The sequence below is a fragment of the Apodemus sylvaticus genome, chromosome 5 (assembly GCF_947179515.1).
Source record: "Apodemus sylvaticus chromosome 5, mApoSyl1.1, whole genome shotgun sequence".
Lineage (NCBI taxonomy): Eukaryota > Metazoa > Chordata > Mammalia > Rodentia > Muridae > Apodemus > Apodemus sylvaticus.
The window spans coordinates 142,510,333-142,526,496 of record NC_067476.1 but is presented as its reverse complement, the minus strand read 5'-3'; the positions used below and the strand labels follow the sequence as shown (position 1 = coordinate 142,526,496).

At 52.6% G+C, this 16,164-nt stretch overlaps 1 protein-coding gene across 1 annotated transcript in view; it reads left to right on the top strand.

Annotated features, from left to right (window-relative positions):
* Window positions 1-16,164, top strand: part of Soga1 (suppressor of glucose, autophagy associated 1) — a 68,469-nt gene that overhangs the window by 13,794 nt on the left and 38,511 nt on the right. Inside the window, exons 2-3 of the mRNA XM_052184118.1 lie at window positions 5,484-5,708; window positions 11,166-11,324. Coding sequence (XP_052040078.1) covers window positions 5,484-5,708; window positions 11,166-11,324 — 384 coding nt within the window. The remainder of the gene's footprint in view (window positions 1-5,483; window positions 5,709-11,165; window positions 11,325-16,164) is intronic.

Here is a 16,164-nt window from a genome sequence, read left to right as displayed (position 1 = left end):
AGCCTCAGATGCCCCCTCTGCAAAATGGGAGCGTTTTCAATGCTTCCCGCAGGGTTAGGAAGAGATTCAGCAGTCAGAAGTGCATGGGTGGGCCTGTGTTTGTGAACCTCCCTGTAGGCCCAGGTCAAAGGTCAGGGGCGACTCGAACTTGAAGCCAAAGCCAGCGGAGTGGCCAGAACGCTGCCTGCTTTTATTTAGACTTCCTTTAATTCTGCCTTCCGAACAGAGCCAAGGAACCTTGAAAAGGGATGATCATGCCAGGCCACACTGTCCCTAGACCCCGCCTTCCCTCCTACCCACTGTCTGCAGCCTCTGCTTAGACATTGTCCCCTTCACGGGACAGAGGGCTGCATGAAATCAGAGCCTGGCGGGACTGCTTGTCACCTTTCTTCAGCCTCTTCAGGGTTGATAACAGTCTGGGGGCCTAGTTCATTTCAGAGTGTGGGGTTGAGAATTGGGGTTCCTCAGACTCCTAGGTAGGCACTGCACGCGTAGCCTTTTATGTCTGAGGTAGAGGGTGAGATTTGGAGTGCTGCCATGTTGGGAAGGGGAAACCTCAGAACCTTGTTCTGTGAGATTGGTCCCTCTTTCTTGATGGTGTATAGAAGGGTTCAAGAGGTGGCATCTCTGTGGGGCCTCTGGACTGTCTGTGAAGAAATCAGGAGGCCTGTGTCTCAGCTCTCTCCAGCAGGGCCTGCCACCCCAGCACCTCTGAAGACAAACCCTGACTGCAGGGCCCAGGTGCCTAGAAGATCTCTGGCCTGGGTGTGGACACTGAGCCTCTGTCCTTTCCCTGCCCCCACCTCAGACCCAGACACCCAGAGTCTCTGCTTGAGCGCTACAGTGTCCAGCCCATGTGGGCTATAAGCCTGCTTTTGTCAACAAGCCGTGCCAGGAGGGGCTGGTGGGTGTTTTGCCTGCAGCTGGGGCAAGCCCCAGAGGCCTCAGCCCCCCAAACCTCTTCAGATACAGAGTTGGCATGCCCACAACAGCCTGCACTGTGGTGAAGGCGGTTCCCCCGAGAGACAGCTGTCGGGGATAGTCATTCACTCACTTCTTCCCTAGACGCCTGTGTCAGGCTCAGAGCCAGGGACTTGTGCTGTGAGAGGGGGCTCTTGTCTTCTGTGGGGAAGAAAGTGGGAAGGAAATTCCCTTATCTCAGAATCACTTGGGGGAACCTACCCACAAAGTTTCTGACTTAGTAGGTCTGGATTGGGAATGTGGGGAGTTTACATAGCCCTGGGGTAGAACCGCACCCCTGAGCATGTTTGGCAGACACTACCAGTGAGCTATACCATTCTGGGGAGCACTGTCATGCAGAACCAGGTAGAGAAATTATGACTGATGTCATCTGTATTTTTTTCAAAACTTTGTTTGACCGGGGACTACTTTCACAAAAGCCCATTACTTAAAATATGGAGAGTCATCTCCTCCTGTCATCTGTGTGGAGGGACATCACCTGTGATCTGTTTGGAGGGACATCACCTCCTGTGATCTGTGTGGAGGGACATCTCCTGTGATCTATGTGGAGGGACATCTCCTCCTGTGATCCCAGCGACTTGCATCTGTTAATGAGCCTTAGCAGCCCGAGTGTGAGTGTGCCTGTGTTCTCCCTGACTCATTCTGTCCTAGAGTTGCTTGGGCCCTCACATCTTCCCAGTCACTGCGTTCTGTCAGGATATCAGGGTAACATGTGAACTGCTCGTGGATGGCAAGGCCCTGCAGCCTGGGTCGTGGATGTGGCTGTCTGCCTTCCCTCCTGCCCCTTCCCTCCTGCCCCTTCCCTCCTGCCCCTTCCCTCCTGCCCCCTTCCCTGCCAGCTGAACTGGTGCATGGGCTCCTCACTTCCCCAATTCTCCCACCGACTGTCTCGCTTCCTCTCCGTCCACTCTGGTCTGCCCATTTGGCATGGTGTGAGGTGGTGACTCGGGGTCCTTTGAGATGACTGCCCCTCTGCAGCCAGTCGGCAGGGTCACCCACTCTGGGTTTGCTGGTGAGCACACCCTCAGGACACAGCCTGGCGATGCGATGTGTAGGGATACTCGATCAGTTGTGACTTGACGGAGACAGCATGTGGTGGGGTGGAGCCACCAATTTGTCACTTCTGTCTTCCTTTCCTGGGTTCTGAGAAATAGTTCCAGAAGCTAGACAGATGGATGGGAGGGACCCTGGGGTGTGCTGTGGCCTGGATAATTTGGCTTCTTACCTGTCCATCAATCCAGCAGGCCACACCCCTTCCCCCTACAGAGAATTGCAGCCAGGCCATAGTCTGGTCCCACTGCAGATGGACCCACACCCTATGCTGTTTCAGTGGCAGCTGGCAGGCAGGTGTGAGGGGAGGTCTCTGTGTTTCCTTTTTTAGACTATCAGACCCCTGGAGGGAGCGAAGGGTGTGGGGAGGAGAGGGGATCCCACCCCTGCACCCTCCCCTTTCTTCCTATCTTCTTTAGGGGACTCCAGCCCTCCAGATCCAGTGTCCTCTCCAAAGTGGCCTTTCTGTCCCTGGTTTTCTCCCTGCTTCCAACAGCACCAACCTTGTGTGCTTCTCCTGGGAGTAGAGAGCCTTTGTCAGGACCTTGTCTCTGATGACTCAGTTTCCCTTCTGTGTGCAATCTCGTTCAAGCTAACAGTAGATACTATTCACGTTTGTGACTCAGTTTCCACATTTCTTATGAGACATAATTATGTGTTTCTTCTGCGAGGCATCCACATTCCCCTCTGTGTAGTGAGTGTCTGGGAGTCACGTCCCATCTTTCACAGTGAGAAGTCTCTCCTGTTCTTTCTTCATGAGCTAGGCGTGTTTTTTTTCCGGTCTGTTAGTACTCATTGGGAGTCTGCAGGACGGTGAGCAGGTGCTGGGTGGGGTGGGGGATGGGGACAGCATGGCAGGGCAAGCTTCAGGTTCCCACAGTCACTGGGAGACCAACTGCTAAACAGTTTCAGGTGAGCTGAAGGAGGTGCGGCTGAGGGGAGCTGTGACAGGGGTGAAATAAATGTCATTTTAAAAGTATATTTGTCAAGCTGGGCGGTGGTGGTGTACGCCTGTAATCCCAGCACTCTGGGAGGCAGAGGCAGGCAGATTTCTGAGTTCGAGGCCAGCCTGGTCTACAGAGTGAGTTCCAGGATAGCCAGGGCTATATACAGAGAAACCCTGTCTCAAAAAACCAGGTAAAACACAGTTTACTTGGGCTTCCTGAGCGAGGTCACCTGCCAGACCCTCTGTGTAAAGTTCAAACAGACCTTCCAGGTCTGCGTGGCCGGCCCCCCATATCCCCAGCCTTGTGGGTTTTAGACAGTCTCACCTAGATGAGGCTGGTTTTGAAATCATGATCTTTCCAATTCCATATCTCCATACCTGACTCTTGCTCAAACTTTCAAATAAAAGCAAACAAACAAAAGCTTTTTTTTAGATAATAGAAGACTTGGATAGTATGCAACTTTCTATATAGACCAGGCTTGGTCTGAGATCAGGTCACTCTGCTCTGAAATCTTGCCTTTCTGACTCTGCCTCTTTTCAAATGCTGGGATTAAAGGTATGCAAAATTATTAAATAAATATACTTTTTGATTTAAAAACATTTATTTCATTTATTTTATTTTTTGGTTTTTTGAGACAGGGTTTCTCTGTATATAGCCCTGGCTATCCTGGAACTCACTCTGTAGACCAGGCTGGCCTCGAACTCAGAAATCTGCCTGCCTCTGCCTCCCAGAGTGCTGGGATTACAGGCGTGCACCACCACCGCCCAGCTTGACAAATATACTTTTAAAATGACATTTATTTGTATATGTGTGTGCCACAGAACACATGAGATCAGACGACAGCATACAGAAGTTGGTTCTCTCCTCTCTTCTACCATGTAGGTCCTGAGGACCAAACTCAGGTCACTAGGCTTGGTGGCCAGCCTTCCTTGTCCCCTTGATGTATCTTTTTTTTCCCACCTGAGACAAGGCCTTACTATGTATCCCTGGCTGTCTTGGAACTTACTCTGTAGACCAGGCTGTTCTCGAATTCAGACATCTGCCTGCCTCTGCCTCCCAAGTGCTGGGATTAAAGGTGTCCACCACTACACTCAACCTCTTGGCGTGTCTGGGTACATTGAGTTCTTTTCTATTTCTGAGCCTTTGTACACACTGGCACTCTTCCTGGAACTCTTGTGGATGTTGCTTCTTGCCTTGGTCGGATGTCCCTTCTTTAGAGATGGCCTGGTCCCCTAACACCCCCTACCTCACTGCCTTATCTCCCATGTTGCTGCTTTCTGCTGTGGAGGAACCTACATTGTTATTTTGTTATTTTTGCCTCCATGGTACTTAACCATATCTGAATTTGCTTTTTTGTTTACTTTGTTTTCCAAACAAGGCTGTGCACTAACACCCTTCCCTGGTTTTGTGTGCTACACAGTGCTGGTTAGTGTAGCAGACACTCAGGAACGTGGGTGGAGTGGATCTCTGAGGTATGGGTCCCATTGCTTTTCCCACAAGCCTCTACTGATCCCTCCATCGCTATGACAAAATGCCTGAGACAAGAGAAGGAAGGCTGTGTTTCTGTGGAGGAAGGCTGTGTTTCTATGGAGGAAGACTGGGTTTCTGTGGAGGAAGGCTGTGTTTCTGTGGAGGAAGGCTGTGTTTCTATGGAAGAAGGCTGTGTTTCTGTGGAGGGAGGCTGTGTTTCTGTGGAGGAAGGCTGTGTTTCTGTGGAGGGAGGCTGTGTTTCTGTGGAGGAAGGCTGTGTTTCTGTGGAGGAAGGCTGTGTTTCTATGGAGGAAGACTGTTTTCTCAATGCTTTTGGAGATCGTCAAGATCATTTTGTGCCTCCTGTGACACAGAGCATCAAGGCAGGGAGAGCGTGACCCAGGAGGCTGCTCACCTCATGGCGACCAGGAAGCAAGGAGGGAGGGCACAGGGTATCAATAGCCTTTCAAGGACCCTCTCCAAAGGTGTCTCTTCCTCACCTCCTGAAAAGGGTGCGCCGCTTCCCAGGAGAGCCATGAGGAATACTCATTCCATAGCGAGTGACTTTGGGGCTTTAAGAGTGGGCTGGCTGTAGATGATCTTCCAGGTCTTTGAGACTCAAGTCCTGGTGGCTCGCATGTCTGCCAAGTGCTCTGGGGACAAGCGGCATCCTCTCCTGGGCCTTTCGCCCCTTGTGACCGCTTGTGGAGGCCACCTGCACTCCTTGGCTGGTGGCCCTGTCTCTACCTGCACAGCCTGTCTGTCTTCCCTCTATTTCTCCTTCCCATTGCTGGTGCTCACCAGCTTCCCTCTCGGCAACGGCCCACCCAGATCAGCAAGAATAATCCTGCCTAGACCCTTCTCTCAATCTTATTTGCAAAGCCCCCGGACGTTAGCTGTGGCTGTCTTTGGGTGGCGGTGTTCATTCCTGTAACTCCAGGCCCCCAGGTCGGTTTGCTGAGTGTAGCCAGCATCCAGGCACCCTGGCTACTGCCGTGGCATCTGGAGGTCTGACCATTTCTCTTCACCCCGCAGGATGAGATTGAGGAGCTCCGGGCTGAGATGCTGGAGATGCGGGATGTCTACATGGAGGAAGACGTGTACCAGCTGCAGGAGTTGCGGCAGCAGCTGGACCAAGCCAGCAAGACCTGCCGCATCCTGCAGTACCGGCTGCGTAAGGCCGAGCGCCGCAGCCTCCGCGCCGCCCAGACAGGGCAGGTTGATGGGGAACTCATCCGCGGTCTGGAACAGGACGTCAAGGTCAGTCTTCCTAGGTGCCCTGGCTGGGTGGTCGGATCATAAACCCCACTGCAGATCCAGTGGGCCCTGTGGCTCACTGCTTGCCTTGAGCAAAGTATCCTGCTTCTCTGGGCCTCAGTTTCCCCATCTTCAAAGTAGGGACCCCTGGTGGGTCAGCAGGTCCTCCAGGTGGGATAGCCAAAAAATGGTCTGACAAGGACCCTCCTGAAGCAGCAAGAGGCTCTTCCTGTGTGTCTGCCTTGTCGTGGCTTTGGCCCCTGAGTAGCCCCCCGCTTGTGGTTCCTGCTCAGCTCCCAGGCTTCTTCTGCTATGGAGAGATGGAGGGACTGCAGCTGAGCTGGGGTGGTTCAGCACTGGGCTGCAATATGCCTGGGCTTTGGGGTTTTGATCAAGTCTTCTATGTTTCGATTTCCTCATCTGCAAAATGGGTGTAAGGACATAGAATCCAGGATATTGAAACCCTGGCTAAGACACCAGAGGGACTGACAGTGACTAGCTATTATTACTGCATCAGTTTTCCAGATGAGGGTACTGGGGTTCAAAGGAGACAGGCACCTATCCAGGGTGAAGAAGTTAGGCTCATCCGCCACTCGGACCTCACTGCAGAAACCTGCTGCTCCTCTAGCTAAGGAGGCAGCGGGAATGGCTCCACTCAAGCCAGGGATGAAGGAGAGAAGTCCCCACTTCCAGTCTTAGGTAAGCCCCAAAACGTGGGGACCCTGAGCCAGCCTCTGCTCTCAGAACTCAGTCCAGTGTGAACTGGGAACCGAGGATGCTTCCGCTGGTACAGAACTGGGAGGAGCCTGCCCAGGAGTTCTGCAGGTTCTGCAAGGGAGAAGAGGGCACGAGCCAGGGACCTTCTAGGACTCCCAAGGGCCCCTGAGGGCAGGCAGGTGATGAGTCAGCCACACACCTGCTGCTGGAAGGTCCTGAGAATCCAGCCCTGCAAGCCATTCAGAAAGGATTCTGTTCATTCCGTGGCCAGTGTTGATTTAGGAAGGCTGCGACCCTATGCAAGCCCGTGTACCTGTGTGGAGCCAGTTTTCTAGACTGCACACCAAGATCCATTATCCAAAAACAAACAAACAAACAAACAAACAAAAAAGCAACCCTCCGGTTCCTCCACTGTTAGGAGACAGAGCAGGGATGGAAAGAGCAGAGAAAGAGACATTCAAGGGAATCTGCAGTTGGGCCTCCGAGGATTTCTGGGAGGGACCCTAAACAAGCAGACGGAGCAGAGAGGGCGGGGGAGGGAGGGGAAAATTAGGCTGGTGGGCGTGGCCAGAGCAGCCAGGAGGAGGGGGAGGGTCCCTTCTGTTGGGATTTGAACTAGCCAATCAGCATTTCCGCGCCTCTCCTGCCCACCCCCGCAGCTGCAGCGGTGAGCTCACGTTCTGGATCAGCCTTAGCTGGCCGCGCGGCCTTGCCGTCACCCTCTGTCCCAGTGTGCTGGGCACGTTAGAGGCAATTATGGAGGTCTGTGGAATTCTGACTTCCCTGCCTTCCCCCAGGCAGGCTGAGACACCCAGGTGGAGAGGGACTGGGAGGGGAATGCCTGGGGATTCTTCTGCTCAGCGGGCTCCTTGGCCCTGTGCCCTGCAGGGCTTTTGAGCTCCGGTAGCTTTATTGAGCTCCTGTGTTATTAGTGAGATTCCCCAGCCGCCACCCCAGAGCAAACCCCCCAGGCTCTCTCACTTTTGACTGGTCCACGCAGTTAACAAGATCCCCGACCCTCAGCAGGGACACTGTCTAGCATGAGGATGGTCAGGCCACTTAGTGGCCGTGTGGGCTTGGGTAAGCTGCTTCCCATCTCAGGTCCTGTTTCCACTGTGGAACGTGGAGATAAGTTTAGTATCTTATAGGGACTTTTATGAATATAAAATGAAATTACAAAATTTAAGAGTCCTGTGTGTTAGATGTGGCGCCAGTCAGCGGAGCACGTGATGGGAGGGAGCCCCTGCTGGGGGACTCTGGGATCCACTGTCTTTCTTGTAGAAGGCCCAGAACAAGTCAGCAATAATATATAAGGAAGCTCTGGCCTTGGCTCTGTGTCCTGGGTGACCTGCATCACTCCTCCCTTAGAGCCTCAGTTTTCCTCTTGTGTCGAATGGGGTGACATTGAGTTTGGTCACATGTCTCAGCATGCTTGCCTGGCCTGGGGTGCTGCTTATGGCTGAAGGTCAGAGCCATGGGACACCACAATCCCAGGTTCAGAGCCCAGAGGCTGACTGACCCAGAACCTGGGAGCCGCCCACTGCCGATGGCCCTTGGCAGGGACCAGCACTGTAAACAGTGACCTCATGGCTGAGCACATTTGTTTGTGCTTTAGGCGTTTACTCTGTGTCCCAGGCTGCCTCTCCTCTCTCTGTCCCCCTGCCCTCTCCTTTGGGGCTCAGTGAGACAGGCACATGCAGCCGGCCCTTCAGACATAGACAGCCATGTTGGGACTTGCTGTTGACAGTCCATTGTTCACAGTTTTATTCCTTCCAGCTTGCCCGCCTGCTGCATCAGCCTCAGAGTTGACCCAAGCTTGGTACCTTCCTAGTCATGTGACCTTGGAACCCACCCTTTCCTTTCTGGGATTAAGAGTGCTCATAAAATATGTCCGGAGGGTGAGAAAAGTCTGTGGTTATAGCCTGGGGAGCACCTAACTGATTCTATAAGGGACCCGTGAGAGCCCAGGGCCCTGGGACCACTGGAAATCTGGACGGGGAGGTGGCCATGATAACTTTCCTTCCTGACTCTCATGGAGGCTGCAAGGCACTCGGTGCAGGGATCTAGGCTGTGGGCTCTTCTGTTTGAAATGCTGCAGCTTCCCAGGTAGGCTGTGACAGAGACGGAGCACTTCCTACACTGATGGACGAATGTTTGGGAGCCGACCGTTGGCCCCCGGTGACCCTTTTTGGACAGTGGGGCAGGGCCAGTGGAGGAGCGTGCCCTCCACCTCGCTAGGGCAGGTTCAGCTCCCACGTGTATTCCGCCAGCCACTCCTCCCTTTCCGTGTGCTGGGTCTTGATTGGTTTGTTCCTTCAACAAGCCTTTCTTAGGCATTCAGTGTGTGGTGAGCCCTGAGCTGCCTCTGAGACACAGGTGTGAGCCAATCCAGGTAGACATGGCCCTGGTCTCTGCGGCTCGCCACTTCCACCCCAGTACCGAGGCGAATGAATGAATGAATGAATGAATGAATGAATGGAAATGTTGGTGAGGACAGGGCTTCCTGAGTGACCTAAAAGCCCCAAATTGGGAACTATAACCTTAAGCCTGGGCCAAGGTGGATAAAACCAATACAAAGAGACAAAGCAGTAATCGTGCGAATGCATAAGACAACAACAACAAAAACGCTTTTGTGGCACAGGTCACAGAGTGCTTCCCTGGCAGGCACGAGGCCCTGGGGTTGGTTTTCAGCACTGCACAGGCTCAGCAAAGTGGCATAGGAGTGGCACAGCACTTAGGAGGCAGAGGCAGGAAGCTCAGAAGCTCAAGGCCATCCCTGGCTAGTAGCAAGCTCACGGTTTCCGAGGTAGTTGAGATGTAGTTGAGTAGGAGAGTGCTTGCCCAGTGTGCACAAAAGTCCGACTATTCCCAGCACAGCCTAAAAATCAAAATCCCTGTGTCGGTGTGTAGATGGCTCCTTGAACTTGTGCCTTTGAGCTGCACTGTGTGCCCTTAAATATTTTACACAATCAAAAATAGGTCAAGAAACTATGAAATAAATACAACTTCTGTAATACACTAAATAGACTGAATTATTTAAAAATAATAGTAAATGAGAAGCCTTGTATGTCTTGAGCACTGCCTGGACTCCAGCCACCACCCAAGCACCAACGATGGCCTGTGCTCCCGCTAGCAGCCCCAGGAGGTGTATCTACCCATTTACTGCTGACCAGATGCAGACTCCAGATGTTCAGAGTTCTGGCACTGGATTTGAATCGAGGTTTCTTCTCTGAAAAATCTTTTTCTTGATATTGAAGGGTAGGGAAAGCTTCGTGGCCCGCAGTGGCTATACGGGAGGCCTGTGGGCCCCCGTCTGGCAGCCTCAGAGATGTCCAGGCTGGAGGGGGCAGTGGGAGAGAGGAGAGAGGAGAGCTGTGCCCAGTTTCCTCTCCACTGTTGTTATTTTCCTGGCCTTGCCTACACATTGCCAAAGGGGCCTGTGCTGAGTTGGGCTTGGGCCCAGGCAGAGGGCAGAGCCAGGGAGGGCCTCTTCCCCTCCAGAGGGAGGGGGCACGTGGTCATTTCCGACATTGGCAGCCTTGGGTGCTGGGTTGTCTGTGCCACACGGGTCTTGTTGACAGGGCTTTCAGGCTCCTGGGTGGGGGTGGGGGTGGGGGTCTGACTATGCTGACTCCTCCAAACCCCAGGGAGGCCCAGCCCAGCCCAGGCATGCTCCCTGTGTGTAACCCTGAGAAAGTCACTTCTGCTCTGACCTTCTAGTAGGTAGGTGTAAGCAGGGCCCAGCCTATCTGGGGAGTGGCATCTATTGGCATATACCAGCTCAGGAGGGCTTCCTTCACCCTACCTTAGCCCCCCAACCTCGTCCCACACCCAGCTTTCCTACACCCAGCAGCAGGGCCTGGACAGAGTGTATCCTCCAGATTTTGGGGTGCTTTTCCTGCTGCGCCTGGACCTGGGGCTGGAGACTGCTGCTCTGTTAGCTGCATCTAAGCTTGGACTTGGACACCTGCCCAGCCTTTGTCATTCTAGCATGTTCCTCATCTCAGAACAGGCCTCAGGGTCACTGTGACCTCCAGCAAATCATGCCTGTCTCTGGACATCGGTTCCTGGGAGCAGCAGCCACGAGTCACCAGACACTCACCGTGGCAGGCACTGGGTGAAGGCTTTGTAAGCAACAGCCGATGTGATCCTGCTGCTGGCCCTGAGATTGTCCTTCTATGCCGTGCCCATTTTACAGGTCAAGAACACTGAGGCACAAGGCCAGGAAATGACTTGCTAAGTAAGGATCCCATGCTGCCCATTCTGTTCCGGGCTTCCGAACCAGTTCTCTTCCCTTTCTAGGCTCTTGTGAAGACAGGGCTGGGAGTACTGTCTAGTGGTAGGGCAATCACCAGAGAGAAGCAAGGCTTGGTTCGGACTCCAGCTCCGGCTGAATATAAAGGCATCTTTAAGAACCAAACAAGAGGGGCTGGTGAGATGGCTCAGCAGTTAAAAGCACTGGCTGCTCTTTCAGAGGTCCTGAGTTCAATTCCCAGCAACTGCTTGGAGGCTGACAACCATCTTTAGGGGGGTCTGATGCCCTCTTCAGGCAGGCGAATGTAAATACAGCAGAGCACTCATTAAATACCTGGGTTTGGATCTGCTGGCTCCTAGATTTACGGCTCTTGGTGAGTCTTAGGACCTCTCTGCTGGGTGAGGGTGAAGAGGTGGCCTTGTAACTGAGGTGGGCTGCTCACCGAGACTCGAGGTCCAGCTTCATCATCTCCTCCCTCCCTGGCTCAGGTCTCTAAGGACATCTCCATGCGGCTTCACAAGGAGCTGGAGGTGGTGGAGAAGAAGCGGATGAGGCTGGAGGAGGAGAACGAGGGCCTTCGGCAGAGGCTCATCGAGACAGAGCTGGCCAAGCAGGTGCTACAGACGGAGCTGGATCGCCCCAGAGAGGTGAGGACTGCAGCCCAGCTGGGGCCGGTGTAACACGAAATGATGGGCATCCCCGAGTGGTTGCTCGTGGAGGGAGACGGGTACCTTGTGCCTCGACAGCGCTGTTTCTCCATCCACCCTTCCAGCATGTATTTGCCGACCACCTAATCTGTATTCTGTATTCGACCTTGGATGTTTAAAACAGACTAGTGAGCGTGGAGGAGGGGGACACCCTGGTGACTCTTCTGGGATTGACTGAGGCTATGTTCAGCAATGCCCGGCATGGGCCTGGCTCTATGCCTCACTTTACTTATCAATAAGGTTTGACAATTGTTCTCTAGTCGCCAACAGGGCCACTGGCTAGCTTGTGTGGAGATGTGCTGTGGCCCCTTAGGATGCTAGGCCTGGCCTGGGTCTCCCACTTTTGTCTCTGAATGTGACTTCCAGACCCCATGTCCCCAGTCGTGGTTTCTGTGAGCTCCTCCTCCTGCTGTAACCTTCTCCAGCTGTGTGTTAGGCTCGCATAAGGACAGTGTATCTCAGTTTACCTCTGCAAAGGCCCAACAAAACTGTGGTCGTCCTGCGGCCGAACAAACAACATCTGCTGTGATTATAAAGAGATAAAGGGCTATTGAGGTGTGTTCTCTGGGAGTGTGGTGAGGTGTTGGAGAAGGGGAGCCCCGGGAAGAAGGGGTGCCTCAGCAGGCCAGTGCCGAGAAGCAGAGTAGAGAAGCAGAGTAGAGAAGCAGAGGCCGGCCATGACCATGTGGAGAGAGGGGAGGAAGGGAGGGGCAAGGGAAGAGCCCAAGGGGGCAAGAGAGAAGCAAGCAGGAAACAGGAGTAAGAGAGGGAGGAGGGGGCAAGCAGCCCCTTTTATAGTGGGCAAGGCTCACCTGGCTGTTGCCAGGTAACTGTAGGGTGGAGCAGACCTGGCAACACTGTGGGTGGAGCATAGACGGAATGCTAACAGCTTCTGTCCCGGAGAGTGAGGCAGGTTCTCAAGGTCATGCAGGCTACTGGGGCCTTCATGCTTCAAGCCCGGGTAACTCCTGACTCCTGGTGGCCTCTGACCCAGAGGCAGAGCTGGCCCTCAGCTGGTTGGCTGCTCATGAGGCATCCCAGGCTGAACATTCTGCTGAGGCACCCACCTGCTTCCCAAGAGACCCAGCATGCCGGAAGTTCAGGACTGAGAAGGCGGAAGTTCAGGACTGAGAAGGCGGTCATTACAGGCCCCAGGGCAGAGCGGTCCTTTGGCTGTCCTTCCCACTGGAGACGTTGGTGCTACGGGCCAATGCCATGTAGGGTGAAGAGAGCAGGAGCTTCCCCGGGGCTGCTGTGGAGTGCACCCTGCTGTGGAGCTGGGCTGGAGGCTTCCTGTGGGCTCTGGGCCATCTGTGCCCTGGGCAGCCTCACACACAACATTGTCACTTTCATCTCTGATGGTGAAAAGGAGGGGCATTACAAGACCTGGTCTCCCTGCACGGGTGGGGAAACTGAGGCTGCAGCTTGTTGAGTTTGCCCCAGCCTTTCCTAAGCAGAGACACATCTGAAGCCACTTCCCCCTCCAAGTCCCAGCTTCCTCCTCTGAATTGTCAGTATGAAAGGGGTTTGGAGGCAGATTGTCCCTGTGATCTAAGCAGGGTGTGTTGTTGTTGCCTACTGTCCAAACACCCAGAAGGCAAAAGCAAGAGACCTAAGAATTCAGGTCATTTTAACTGAGTTGGAGGCCACCCTGGGGTTTGTGAGACCCTGTCTTTAAAAGGGGGCCTGGGTTCAATCTCTAGCACCAGAAAAACAAAAATAAAGGTCAAAAATGGTAACTCTAATGTTAAATATATTTTTCATAGTAAAATAGAATGTTTAAAATGATACATTTATATTAAATAACTTTTAGCACATGTTAAAGAGTAGAAAAATGAACCGGGCAGTGCTGGCACACGCCTGTTATCCCAACACTCTGGGAGGCAGAGGCAGGCAGATTTCTGAGTTCGAGGCCAGCCTGGTCTACAGAGCGAGTTCCAGGACAGCCAGGGCTACACAGAGAAACCCTGTCTCGAAAAACCAAAAAAAAAAAAAAAAAAAGTAGAAAAATGAGTACTGATATGAGAAGCTCCCCAAGGTATTCTGTAAAGGAGATGATGAAGCTAGGCCTGGTGGTGGAAGGGGGAGATTCTAGGCCTGCCCGAGCTGCAGAGTATGTTTGTGTGTGTGTGTGTGTGTGTATGTGTGTGTGTGTGTGTTATGAGTATGTATGTGTATATGTATGTGTATGTCTATGTGTGTATATATGTGTGTGTTTATATATGTCTGTATGTATATGTGGCATATGTGTGTGCTTGTTTATCTGACTGTGCACCATGTGTGTTTATCTGTATGTGTATGTATGTGTATATATATGTGTGTGTGTGAGTGTATATATTTGTGTGTATATGTGTGTGCATGTGTGTATATATCTCTGTGTGTCTATATGTGTATATATGTGTGTGTATGTGTGTATATGTGTGTATGTATATATGTGTATATGTGCGTGTATATGTGCGTGTATATACGTGTATGTGTGTGTATGTATGTATGTGTGTATATGTGTGTGTGTATGTGTATATGTGTGTGTGTATGTGTGTGGTATATGTGTCTGCTTGCTTGTCTGACTGTGCACCACGTGTGTCCTTCTGCAGAGGCCAGAAGATGGCCTTGGCACCCCTGGAACTTGAACTACAGTGTTTGTAAGCTTCTCAGCGTGGGAGCTGGGACTGGAACTAGTCCTCTGCGAGAGCAGCAAGTGTTCCTGCCTGCTGAGGCATCGCTCCAGCTCCCTGGGGGTTAATTAAATAATAAGAATGTACAGTCCCAGTAGTTAGGGGGCAGAGCCAGCCTGGTCTACAATGTAAGACTTTCTCAAAACCAAAGACTAAAATAAAAATGGATCGGACTGTAGCTCAGTCAGCTGAGTGCTTGCCTGGGGTGAACGAGCTCCTGGAGTCAATACACAGCTCCAAATAAAATGGGCGTGGCTCCACACATCTGCAACCCCAGCACCCGGGAGACGGAGACATGACAATTAGAAGCTCAGGGTCATCCTTGGCTACATAAATGTGTGGAAAGCCTGGGATACAGGAGACAGTGCCTCAAAAGAAAGTACTTAAAGTAGACATGATGAGGAGGTCTATAGTCCCATTACAGGGAAGCAAGCCTCAGGGAGAAGACGGCTGAGGTCTGGGGCAGCACAGTAGTAAGACCCTGACCTGACAAGCAGAACAGACCATGATTGTGCTTGGTATTACTTGTGAGATTAAAATTTTTATGACGTTTGAAAACTTTATTTTATGTGTGTGTATGTATCTGTGTCTGCCTATCTGTCTGTCTGTCTGTCTCTGTGTCTGCATATGTGCTCCATTGTAGGCATGCGGTGGTCAGAGGCCAACTTGAAGCAGTTGGTTCTGTTCTTCCACTCCCTGGATCCCAGGGATCCAACTCAGGTCACAGGGTTGGTGGCAGGTGCCTTTATCCACGGAGTTGTCTCACCATCCCTATTCTTAGAACTTTAAATGTAAATTTTAGGGTTTTAATGTAAAGAGCCTAGAATGGACCCTGACACGGAGTAGGCACTGAAGAAGCCAGCTCTCACTCCTGGGAAACAGAAGCCTGCAGCCTGGTGTAACCTCCCTGCGCTCGGGGCTGGCTCCAGAGCCTGATTATTGGCCGTTTGCCCTCTCCTCCGCCCTCTCCTTCCTGACATGGTTACTATGGAGACAAGGGTCCCTCAGCACTTCTGCCAGAGCTACAGTCTTATCCTGGGGATCCGCCCTGACAGGTTGATGAGGTGATGCTGTCACCCGGCTGGGAATGGGAGCCCCTGCCATGAGCTGTTGCTGTTGCTGTGGAGACAGCTCTTGGCGAGACAGAAGGGAGGTGGCATGTCCCCACTGCTCTCTGCGGTGGCCCCGTGGCCCAGCTGGGCTGCCGCTTCAGAATCTAACAGCAGCTGCCCCCCATCCCCACCATCACCCCCTTGTCTTCAGGCAGAAAGCCAGTGTGAGTGTGATTTGTCCTAACATAGCCACTGTGTCTGAGCTTACCCTGTGCCAGGCACCGCTCCCAGCCCTGCCCGTGCGCCTTCCTGCCGGTTAACCCTCCGTTGCCCCTGCTTTGTAGGTTCTACCCCTTGGACATTTTAAAAATCACAATTTAATTCAGTGATCACAGAGTACACCATTTTACAGTTTCATAGGTTGGGGTGCTGTCACCAGCATGACCGAATTCCAGAAAGCTCCCGTTACTCTTCTAAGTAAGCCCACACCTGTTAGCAGTCGCTCTCCACCCCAGCCCCTGGCAAATGCTGGCCTGTTTTCTGTCTCTATTGATGCATCCAATCAGGAGATTGCATTAAAATGGAATTGAGCAATGCGTGGTCATTGGTGGTGGGAGCTACTACTTAGAACAAGGCTTTCAGAGCTTGGGCATCCATGTTGAGGGAACTTGTGTTTTTTTCATGGTTGTTGTGTGGGTAGAGTGCCTTATATTTGATAGATATTTGGGTGGCTTCTGTTTTTCTGCTGTCATAAATAATGCTGCGATGGACTTTCATGGTCAAGGTTTTATGATCCTGTACGTGTTTCTCTTGGGTGTGTACATAGTAGCAGAATTGCCGTCTGTGGATGAGACCTGGGGAAAGGTAAGTAGGGGATTCAAACCCCGGGCCCGGGTCTCCACACGCACACTGACTCTTCACAGAGCTGCCGCTCTGCTCCTGACTCATCAGGGGCCTTTCCCGGAACCTGTGACTCCTCGCCTGGGTTCCCTCCTTGTTGGGTGGGAAGAGCATCTCCATCCACTTGGGGAGAAGCCTGGTTCCACCGCTGTA